The 12,222-nt window shown below is 38.0% G+C and overlaps 1 protein-coding gene across 7 annotated transcripts in view; it reads left to right on the forward strand.

Moving 5' to 3' along the window:
* Nucleotides 1-12,222, forward strand: part of COL19A1 (collagen type XIX alpha 1 chain) — a 186,383-nt gene that overhangs the window by 40,325 nt on the left and 133,836 nt on the right. For all 7 annotated transcript variants that reach the window (XR_009277161.1, XM_058834718.1, XM_058834720.1 and 4 more), the window contains one exon: nt 4,005-4,058. Coding sequence is in view for 6 of the 7 variants with exons in the window: in XM_058834718.1 (XP_058690701.1) it covers nt 4,005-4,058 (54 nt within the window). In the remaining variant the exon portion in view is untranslated. The remainder of the gene's footprint in view (nt 1-4,004; nt 4,059-12,222) is intronic.

The raw sequence follows: 12,222 nt of genomic DNA on the forward strand, positions 1-12,222 counted from the left end.
TCTGAGTGAGATATTTACTGTGTTTTTTATTTTAGTTGCAATTTGTACTACTTCAGCATGGTATTTAGCTACTCAGAATCTTACAAACATATTTTTTATTAGCAAATGTCTTTTGATTATGTTGTAAAAGTCCTATTTTTTTCTCAGTATGTAGAAATTCTTCAAAAAGACAGAATATGGATGACCATAACTAGAATGATTACATATATGTTGAATATATAAACTGATTTTCTCTCTCAAAGAGAGACTATGTTTTCATAACTATATTTTCTACTTTCATTTCTTTTAAGCAGACTTAGAGCCCATGAAATATTTTAAATTGAGGTCTAAAAAGAATTAAATATTTTGATATAGCATTAAACCAATCCTAGCTGTATTACTAGGTTATTGGTTAATACTGTAATTGAAGCAGGGACCAAAAAGCCAGAAGCAGAGTGCTTTCAATTATTAAAATGCCTGTTGATGCACACCATGAAGAAATTTATTACTATTCAGCTTCATTAATTTAAATTTTACTTAGGGAAAAAGACATTTAAAAGGCTATTTTGGGATTGGTAGAGATAAGTTTATGCAATATATCATTGCACTAGGAAAATATTTGTATTAGAATGATATGAAAAGAGATCTGGAGAACAAGTGTCTGAACTGTTTTTTCTGCCTGTTTTCCTTGGTAGTCCTTCTTTCCTGCTACTCAGACTTTACTCTTAAAATCCAGTCAACTTGATTTCACCTAAAGCATATCTATTGTACTATGCAGCCTGGAGAATGGTTCCTTTCTGGCCCAGTCTTTGTTGCGGAGGTTATTGACAGGGACCTAAAAGTTGGAATTCAAAAAAAAGAAGAAAATTGAGCAAAATATGGCTGGTTGTCAGTTATGACAAAGTCAGGAATTGCTAGTATACTTAGTAGAATAAAATTTTACAGTAAGGAAATGCTTCCTGTTTACCAGCCTAGGAATTTATGGATTATCCTACAGAAGTTTTACCAAGTAATCATCCATTATCAAATTAAAAAGGGAAAATATAACTTTATCAGGAATGCAACATTTGTTTTCTTATAAAAAATCTAAATGTGACTTATTGTCTTTGTTACCGTATTTGCCATTCCAGTATTCATCTCAGTCCTGACTTTAAGTCCTGAGGAGTGGATTTGGTGGCAGCAAGTCCTCACCACTTTGAGGTACTCAGATGTGTGAGGGAATGTCACACTTCCCCAGTGGGGCCATTCCAGAGCTGAAACAGAGCAGGGGAACCAGCAGTCACTGGCACTGGTGCTGGAGTTAAACCAGTGACACCCAGCTCAGGCCTTGGTGTAGCTGAGCTCCTGCATTGATGGGACAGAACACAGCTGGGGGCTGCTGCTGGGAGTAACAGGGGTGATACTTCCTCATCGATATACTCCCTGCTGCTCCCACGGTACCAGGGAAACACGGGAGTGATGCTGCCTTTGGGATTTCTTTCTCCTAACGTATTCTCTGAATGTGAATTCATTTTTTTCCTTTTTGCTAATAGGCACATTTTGGGTTTTTTTAACCTGGATAGTTCTGGTGATGTTGTGTCCTGGTTTTAGTTGGGACAGAGTTCATTTTATTCTCAGTAGCCAGTATGAGGCTCTGTTTTGGATTTTGCTGGAAACAGGGTTGATAACACCGGATTGTTTCATTATTTCCAAGCAGCGCTTGCACAGTGTCAAAGCCTCTTCTGCTCCCTACCCCACCCCACCAGGGAGGGGCTGAGGGTGCACAAGGAGCTGTGAGGGGACATAGGTGACCCCAACTACCAAAGGGATATTCCATACCCTACACATGATGCCATGCTCAGTATATAAAGTAATATATAAAGCAGTGGGAAGAAGGAGGAAGTGGGGGGACATCTGGAGTGACACTTTTTGTCTTCCCAAGTCACCATTGTATGTGATGGAACTCTGCTTTCCTGGGGATGGCTGAACACCTGCCTGCCCATGAGAAGCTGAGCTGAAAAGAATTTTCACTGTCACCCTTAGTAAATCCTAACAATAGACTTAGAGCTCATGGATCTACCTTTGGCTGTTGTTACAGAGTGTGTACCTATAAATGCCAGTCTTGTACTGCTGTTTACCACCTTATAAAGCTGTTTTTCTGGCAACTTATCCTTCACTTTTGTGAAGGACTATAAGGCCTGCAGAAGAAAAACAAAATTCTATTAAGAAAAAAACCAAAAATATTAAAGATGCATGTCCTGTATTTTTGGTTTTAGTCCGTGATACTGTTTGTATGAATACTATTAGATACCTAAAGTATCTGATATTTATATTCATAAAGGCATGAAAAACTACCCCCTTTCAGCCTGTGGTTATTAAAATCTCAACTAGAAGAGAGAAGCATAACTTGCAGATCTAATTTGCAGTAGAAAATAATTGTCTTCAAGATGGGGAGTCTGTCTGCAGTTAGTGGAACAGAAGTGTAAACATACCTTGGTTAATTGGCTGGTAAGTCATACAGGCTAAAGGCTTCCTGGCGTGTAGCAGGCTGTGTAATTTTAGACTATACAGTGTATAAAAATACACCGCTGAAGGTAACAAAGTGGTACTGCTCTGTTATAATACTGGCAAGTGGCAGAAGGGAACAGAGGATCCAGAGATAAGAGTGACTCTGTGGGTGATTAGATAAGGTAACCTTTACCTCTCATAGTGCCAGTGGATTCATGCTATTCACACATACAGGATTTTTGGTCTATTTTTCAGACAGCTATTTAATATCTTTATCCATGGTCTGGGTGAGGGGGTTGAGTTCATGCTCAGTAAGAACAAGTCCTGCGAGGAGTGTCTGAGGGAGCTGGGGGTATTTAAGCTGGAGAGAAGTCTCAGGGGTGACCTCATTGTTCTCTACATATGCCTGAAAGGAGGCTGCAGGCAGGTGGGGGTCAGCCAGGCAGCCAAAGACAGGACAATAAGAAATAGCCTCAAGCTGTGCGACAGAAGGTTCAAGTTGGACATCAGGAAGAATTTCTTTATTGAAAAGGTGTTCAATCCTTGGAATAAGTTGCCCAGGGAAGTGGTGAAGTCACTGTCCCTGGAGGCATTCAAGAAACAACTGGACATGGCACTCATGGTTTCATTGACATGGTGGTGTTCAGTCAAATGTTGATGATCTTGGAGGAGATTTTTAACCTTTATGATTCTGATACAACTCTTTTTGTGTACTTCTGGCTAATCTCACTGCTCCTTTCTCAACTTCAGAAAAGTTAATAACTTCATTTCAAAACAGAGTTATGATATTATTCTTGCTGGGGAATGTTCTTTTCTTGGTAGAAGCAGACACACCTAATGTTTTGTTTTGTTTTTAAATGAAGACTATATGATTTCAGTGCTTTGGTTGTATTCCTCTGGCATCCTAATGATTTTTATTTTAAATTTTTTAAACCTTATACTTTCTATTATTTAGCAAAATTTCTGGATTTGATGTTTTCTTGTGTAATTTTTAAGACTTATGGTCCAATTTACAGCTCCTGGGATCTTCCATAACTCTCCTGATCAGTCAGTCATTTGTCTATCAAAACTGAAATTTTCTTATATATTGCTTATGGCTTGGGGTTTGGTTTCTCTGAGAGGATAAAAGGGAGGGAGAGAAGAATTTAAATAGTGTCTCTTAAAAATATAGTGGGCACATGACTTTATAAAAATCTGTATTACAAGCTGAGCTTTCTCAATGTAGAACTGAAAACAGACCCTCTTGGTTTCAGTCTTCTGTTGCAATGAATTTCTTTAAATTTGGTGGACTTGCTTGTATGGAAATGTGGATATTCAAGTATTTGTCTGATGAAGGACTTAATTGATGTTATAGGTGTTTAAAACGCATTTATTTTGTTAATTTTAGTGTTACATATAAGGCATCCTCCTCCATAGTGGTTGCATTCCTAAAAAAAACAGGTGGAAGATGCTTTTCTATTGAGTCTGATGTGACCTGAGTAGTTGTTGTTAACCTCAGAAGTCTGTTATAGCTTCTGATTGATTGGTTTGTTTTGTAGGGTGAGATGGGTGTGAAAGGACCAGACGGTGTTGCAGGTCTGCCTGGCGAAAAGGTATGTTCATGTTTGTCAACATGAGATTTAACTCATGGGAAGTGTTCATTATGTCAGTGGCTTCTCTGTAACTGTGTGCAGAAATGAGAAGATAGAACATTTCTGTTAATTAATTAGTGTCTTACCTGTACTGCCATGTTTTTGTAGCGCACTGAATAAGTTGTTCAGATCAATAGTATTCTCTGCAGGTGCGCATGTTTGGTGGGGCTTTTTCCCCCCAAGAAATGAGGGTTATATATATAACTAAAGGAAGGTACTTGTTCCATTTGCCCAGTTCGTGATCTGCAAGCTTAGATAAGAGCTCTCGTGTACTCAACACTCTGCTTGGTAGAGTTTGAGGTAAATACCACTAACTTCTTAATCAAAGATTTGGAATAGCCATGGCTAAGAATGTGTGCCAGCCTACTGGTGTATTCAAGGATAAGTTTCACTTCATTTCAGAATGCTGGTGTGCAAACTAGGACCGTTGTATGCACTTAATGGGTTCAGTGCTACTTACCTGTTTTAGAGGAAGTCTAATATCTAGCATCTTCAGTATAGAGACAACCTCATAACACTGAGCAAACAGCTTGCTGCTGTTGGGCTTAAAATTAATGAGTTTACAGGACATAAAATTATGAAATTGTCTATTATTTTTACTTACTATTTCTGTCTCAAATTGTGACTTTTTAAACATGGGAAGTAGATGTATATTAGCAAAGTTAAGGGTGAAAATCAAGGTATTTGTTACTGATGTTAAGTTATATTGATAGAAAAATGGCTGCAAAGATGTTCAAAAGAATTTGCAGCATTGAAGAACTGAATTGTCAAGTGGTATGTAAAAGTCAGAGAAAGTAATAGGCAAGTGAAGAGGAAAACAAAGAAGCATTATGTATTTCATGCCAGACTGGACTAGCTGTTACTAGTGATCTTGGAATTACAGATCAAGGGAAACGTGGACTCACTGTTTAGCACTAGTCAAATAAACAAACAGTATTTAAGAATTACTAGGAAGAGAATAGGGAACAAAGCACAAGCATTTTAATTTCACCATTTTTAATGAATCTATCTGTATTATGCTGCAACTTGAATGATGTATACAGTTCTGGTTCTCACATCTCAATGTGAATCTAATAATAGTACGAAAGATTCAGAAGTGTCAAGAGTGATCAAGAGCACTGGATAACTTCCAATTAAAGTGTGACAGTGTGGACTTCAACCTGAAGAAGGCACAATTAAGAAAAAGTGTGTCATGTTTTGTTCTCTGTACAGTCCTGAATGGAGCAGAAGGGATTAATAGGGAATTATTTTTTTTATTTATTTTATTCTTCAGTGTGTGAATTAGAGCATCAAAGCTACCTGATAGCAGGTTCAAAAAGGATAGAAAGAACTCATTATTCCTGTTACAATGTTATAGTTTGAACACTGCCACAGAACCTGAAAAATCTGAAAATGTATTAGAAAATTAATGGAGTATGTCAGCCTGCTTGTACTTCAAGAGGCTGGAATCTGGGAAAACCACAGGAGAAGTCTTTATGGCTGCCCTGTTGTTATATTTTTTCTGCAGACATCTTCTGTTGCCATAATTTTAGCTCTGTAATGGACTGGAGAAACCTTTGTTTTGATCCAGATAGACAGTGTTTTACTTTACTGTGCTCCTAGATGTGAATTAATGGAAAGAGTTATTGTAAAGCATTGTAGATTGAGATTGATCTAGAATGAAGCTGTGTTTTCCCTTGACTCTTTCTTAGCTCCTACTCTGATGTTATCTTGCTTTAAACTTACCAGGCTAGGTTGCTTTTCCAGTCCAAGTTATTATTATTACAGTTTCCATGGTTAATATTGTTTGGGTTTTTTTGCTAAGCGCCTTGCAAATTCATTGTCAGGCCAAATCCCAAAGCTCCTGTTAGTTTACGTGAAGCTCAACAGTCAGATCTTATTTAATATCCAGACATTGTACTTTTTCTGAACATTACAAGTCTTTTAATTCAGCCTATATAAAATGCCATTGCTGCAAATTAAAAATGAACCACCATGAAATACAAAACTGTCAAAGCTTAAAACTTTGAAAATAAAAAAAGGAAGCCAAGTATTTTGTACATGCATAGCTAGATGAAGGAACTGAAATCCAGCTATCCAGCTTCTGCTAGCTGGAGTGTGGAGTAGGGCAGTGCTGCATGTGTTAGCTCCTTTCTGGAGCTGGAATCAATATTTTCATCTTTTTGTGAAAGGTGCTGACATGGTCTCTCCCAGGTGATATATCAAGAACTATATACATTTGTAGAATCTTTTATTTTTGTGCTCCCTTAAGTGTGGTGTTCCAGATGCTGACATAGAATTAAAGACAATGAAGTGGAAGAGCAGCACCAAACCTGTCTGGGTTGAAGAAGCATTTGGACCCTCAGGCACAGGGTGGGATTCTTGGGGTGTTCTGGGCAGGGCCAGGAAGTGGACTTGAAGATTCTGATGAGTCCCTTGCAACTCAGCATATTCTAAGCACTGTTGCTTGCAAAAGTATCTTCCACATTTTAGGATGTTGAGGGGCAGACTGTGCAGTGCTAGGAGAGAATTCTGAGGAGCTCTTGCTGTTTGTGTATCCTCTTAAGGCCTTCAGCACACATTATCTGTTGCTGGAGATGTTAAATTGCTTAGTATGGTTTTTCTTATGTTTTTGCAGATGAGCCCCTGAGGCACTAGTTAGAAACAGGAGGAAGGAAAAAGAAATTATACTTTTTTAAATTTTTTTTAAATTTAATTTCTTTTTAAAATTTAAGTGAAGATTGAGGCTTCAAAGAACAGAGGTGCTTTTGATAATAGTCCCAAAACCTATCCACTGAAATACTCCTTTGCTTTTACTCATGTTGTTATGCACAAGCAACAATATCAATTCACTTGATGTATTTTAGATTTATATGTTAGAATTAGATGAACTTGGCTGTTGGAAGTCCTGTTTCTTTAGATTGATTATCTCAAGCATACCTGACGTAGTGAAAAACTAAACTTACAATAATACTATGCGATGGACTTTATTACTTGAGAGAATCTTGACAGGAGAATCGCCTGGAACATTGCTTGACGCTCATATACTTTATTTCCAAGATGTGGGTAAATGGTGAGACGTCTGTACGGCTTCATATATGGCCTTGACTTCCAGGAATCTTAAGTGTGAAAATTGTTCAGCCTGTCTTCAAATGTGACACTTTGCCTTCTGTCACTTTCAAGACATACCGTCGCTGACAACATAATTTCCCATTCACTAAATGCTGCAGTGCATTTGTCACAGTCTGCTGTGGTGCACAAGTAAGTGGTGTAGACTTCTAAGAGGCTCTCACCAATTAAGAGGTTGGATCTGCTGAAGGCTAATACAGAGAACAGAGTTTAAGGCTTGATGAATCTATGGTAACATAAGAATATTCTTAATACCCCAAAGAAAACAGAGAAGTGTTCTGGCCATAATTGTGCAGTTTTGTGGATTTTTCTTATGCAGTTCTTGTAAGCTGCCAAAGTAAAAAATTACGTTTTCATTGACTGGTGACACACCACAAGATGCCTTTGGTTAAAAGAGGTCAGTGTCATGGTGCTTATGACCAACCTTGAAAATCAAGAATGTAATGCAAACCCTGTGGAGCCCTACCTCAGGCCCCCAAAGTCCCAACACAGTAGATAGTCAGCACCATTACATATGTGACTGTCTATTTGATGTCCTTCTATCTAGTTCCTTCATCCCCATCCTTTTTCAAGAAACTGTCTTAAGAGATTTTTCTTTTAAATAATAAAATCAACTTGGGGCAACAGGACAAACTCTTGAGATTATCAGAGGAGATAGTTCTGAGGTATTTGTTAATAATTCTAAAATAAGAGGGTAGTAGTCTTCCCTTGAAGGGAAATTTGCTCACTTTGTAGGCCATCAGAAGAGATGGAATACAGTGGCATGATCCCTTTCCTGCAATTGGGGCTGATTTGTAGCTCAGCCTTCTGGGCACATTTTTTCAAGGTATCTGTCAATCCATGACACAAGAACAACTAGAAGTTGTGGTTAATCAGAATCCCTATATGTGTGCGGCCTTAGGCTCTGTCCTGGCAATGTTCAGCAAAGGCTGTGTGAACAGAAGAAATGTGTTGAAGAAAACACTGTGTTAGCCTACTTTTTGGCGATTAGCAAGTGAAATTGCCTCTGGATATGCTTCTGTAGCCATTTAGTATAACTGGATTGTAGCCAGAGCACTGGTTATGGCGTGAGAAATTAAATCTGTCCCTGAAGTGGAGGTTTGAGGTGACTGGACTGCTTTAAGATATGTTATGACAGTCACCTATCTGCTCCAGACATTAACCAACCCTGAACTAGCAGTTAGACTCATTATGACAAAAAACCCTGATTGCTCAGCCATTAAGAATGGTCTTCACTTATCACTGCTGTGTACAGGGTCACATCAGTGGTATAACCTGAGCAAGGTCAATGCATCACTGTAAAGTATTTCTATTTTAAAAAGTTTAAGTATTTTCTTGGTGTTGTTATGTACTGCTGAAATGGAGAGACAATGTTCCTGCTGCTGTGACCCACAGGCTTCTCCCTAACTGAAGTCATAACATTGTCTTACTTCCATACAGGTTCAATGTGTGCAGGTCCTTTCCTTAGCGCCCACTGGGTAAGACTTCCCTGGCATGTGTTTTGTGTTGGGTCTCTGCACAAATCATATCATGTGATGGATCCTTCTACTACTTACAGGGGGGCTATAAAAAAGAGAGGGAGCTACTTTTTACATGGGCAGATAATAACAGGACAAGTGGAAATGGTTTTAAACTGAAATATGAGAGCTCTAGATAACATGTCAGGAAGAAGTTCTTTACTTGGAGGGTGGTGAGGCACTGGGACAGGTTGCCCAGAGAAGTTGTAAATACCTCATTCCTGGAAGTGTTTAAGGTCAGGTTGCATGGGGTCCTGAGCAACCTGGTCTAATGGGTGGCATTAGACCACCTGCCCATGGCAGAACTAGATAATTTTCAAGATCTGTTTCAACCCAAGCCTTTCTATGATTCTATGATCCTCCTTTTATGGTGTTTCCAAACAGTCTAACAGCACTCTGAACCATGATTAGAAGATCAAGTCCTCAAGCTTTAAAAATGTGGTAGACATTTTCTGAGGATAAGGGGGGTAAAAATACCACCAACCACCTGATCTCAGTGTTTTCACTTATAGAGAGCTCATTTTTTACTTTCCTGTATGAGTTATTGTAAACTTGAACAAGCTGGGTTTAATTTTCCTCTGTATAGTTGAGATTTTTCTTTTTCCTGCACTTCTTGTGTCACTCATGCAAATAAGTCAAGTCCTTTCCTTCTCTTAGCTTCTTGCTCTATAATGCCATGAAAACAAAGCTCCAAATTGAAAGTTTATTTAAGTTCTGGATGCTAAATGATAAAGTCCTGTTTGGGTTACGGGGCTGTTTCCTGCTGGTCTGTAATGCCTTGACAGTCAAGGTGAATCTCTCAAAACCATTTTGGCATATACATTTTAGGGCTAGACAATCTTTGCGTACCTGAGAAGTATAGCAGGGGAGAGCTCCTGGTTCTGAGAGGTAAGCTGCCACCTGTGGCAGGTACTTTTATACAAAGTATTAAGCCTTTTGCGGAGTTAGGGACCTTATGACTCTCTCCAAGAACCTAAAAGGAGGTTGTAGCGAGTGTTGGTTTCTTCTCCCACATAACATGTTGTTGTTCTATTAGGAACGGCGAGAATGAACGACACAGACTCTCTAGGAGTCGATCAGGAGAATTTCTCTCAGTTTATTGCTTCAGGTCTTTTTTACAGACCGATACGTGGAAAGTACAGAAAGGAAACTCTTATTGGTTAGCAAACTACTACATCACCATCATTGGTCAGTGGGGCACACCACCCCTCGACCTTCTCCTGCAAGAAAACAAGGAACAGACAAACAGCACCTGCAAGGCTGTTTTCTGTCTCTGAGGATTGTTTTAAATCCTCCTTATGAATCCCCAGCCCACTTTCTCAGGCAAGACTGAGAAAGCTATGTGGCCTGCAGTTTCACATGCTCTCTGTTTCAGAGTTAGCATCCACAACATGTAACAGGATAAGAGGAAATGGCCTCAAGTCACACCAGGGGAGGTTTAGATTGCATATTAGGAAAAACTTCTTCACCAAAAGGGTGATCAGGCATTGGAATAGGCTGTCCAGGGAAGTGGTTTGAGTCAACATCCCTTTAAGTGTTCAAAAAATGTGGCATTTGATGATGTGGTTTAGTGGTGGAGATATCAGTGTTAAGTTAATGGTTAGACTCAATCCTAGAGGTCTTCTCCAGCCTTAACAATTCTATGGCTTGTGTTTGTTATGAGTCCTGCTAGCCAGAAAGGCTTTATGCTTCTGAGAATGTGCTGATGGCACTAAGGCTCAAAAGGACTCAAGCTAAGGAAGGTGAATTATTTACTCTGCTCCTGGCCTTTCCATATTTTTTCTAATTTTTTGACTATGAAAATACTTCTTTTTTTCTTTATCAGTGACTACATTCTGAAAAATGAAATTGATGTAGGTGGCAAGATAATTCAGGAAATTCAGATTTACCAAATAAAACTGGATTTGTCCATTCCCTTTTATCCAAACCAATAGTAATTACTTTCTCATGATACAATGATACAATTCATAGTGATGGAGATCATGTATCTATGTCTCAAACTATGTCTTGTGAAGTAATTGTGACAATATTCATTTTGAATATTTGACTTTCAAATGGCTTTATTGATTTTTGCAGCCTAGATTATGAACACTATTCCTAAAATATTAAATATATTAAGTAATCTTTTTAAAATAGCTTATTTTGCACGCAAGCTTGAAGCAGTGAGCTATTTAATATGATGTGCATTTGCTACTACACTCTGTAGATCCTCCTGCAGTATATTAATAAAAGAGTTTAGACTAAGAAAGAAATGCATATGTAAATCAAAAATTGTTTATTTCTCCACAACTTAGATTATATTCAAAAGATTTACCAAATTAAACTGGGTTTGTGTATTCCCCTTTCTCCAAACCTCTATAGTAATTGTTTTCTTATGATTCACAGTATACAATTCATAGTGATGGAGATCATGTAAAATCACATGTAAAATGTGATGGAGATCAAAGTCAGACCAGAGCAAAAACGAAATGTCCATTTCAAGAGCTCTACCAGCTGTATGAGTGCTATTTGTACTTTGAGTATTGAAAATGAGATTTACATGAAATTAGTTTTACATTAAACTATTCAGCAGGTATCTATAAAAGGATTAGTCCTTTTTTTTCAAGCACATGTATTTGTGATGATGATACAACAAAATGTACATGAACTCACATATTTTGTGAGCTAGAAGATAATAGTACTGGAATAAACAATGCTACTTATAGTGTTTTTCTTTATTTATCTGTCCTATGGTTATCTGGAACTTCAGTTTTCTCAAGTCCAACATCACTGTACTGTCTTCAGTTTTAACTGACTTGGAAACCAAAAACTGATGATTTCAGTTTTTATAAATTTGATTATCCTTTTGGAATTGGTTTTTCTTTATATTTGGAACAGGTAAGGGAATAATTAATAAAAGGCTACTCAAAATGTGAGATAGATACCATTTGTGGTATGAGTGCTACCAAGACAGCTTCCTGAACATTCCACCATTGCCTGGTGGGAAGAGCTCTTCTTTCCCTTAGTGGTACCTGAGAAAATTAGTTTGGAAATGGCTGCATTATAAGATTATTTTTTCAATATAAAACATGGCTTAGAAATGTCCCATGCTTTGTTTTCCAACATGATTTATTATATACACAAACTTAAAATTTTGAAAAAAAAAAATAAAATTACATGTTAGTGTAGCATGTGACTTCAAATTGCTGTGAGAAATGTTTTTAATATCCATCTCCATACTGAGTTACTACATGGTCAGGGTTTCAGGGCCAGCTGTGTCATGAAATCCACAACTGGAAACTTGTTAAATGTATATCCAAATCAAAATGTTATTGTGGACATCCTTGTGGCCATTGATCTGCTTTCCCCATTGCTCGAGCTAGACTATGCAAACTCTAGAATTTTCCAGGGCATATTTGACTTTGCAGAAGAGCCATGGATATTTGGCCCGTTGTGCCAGCTCAGCATATGCTTCTGAAGCATTAATCACTCATGTAAACGTACAAATCTGAGGAGGCGTT

Source organism: Poecile atricapillus, chromosome 3 (assembly GCF_030490865.1).
Source record: "Poecile atricapillus isolate bPoeAtr1 chromosome 3, bPoeAtr1.hap1, whole genome shotgun sequence".
Taxonomy (NCBI): Eukaryota; Metazoa; Chordata; class Aves; order Passeriformes; family Paridae; genus Poecile; species Poecile atricapillus.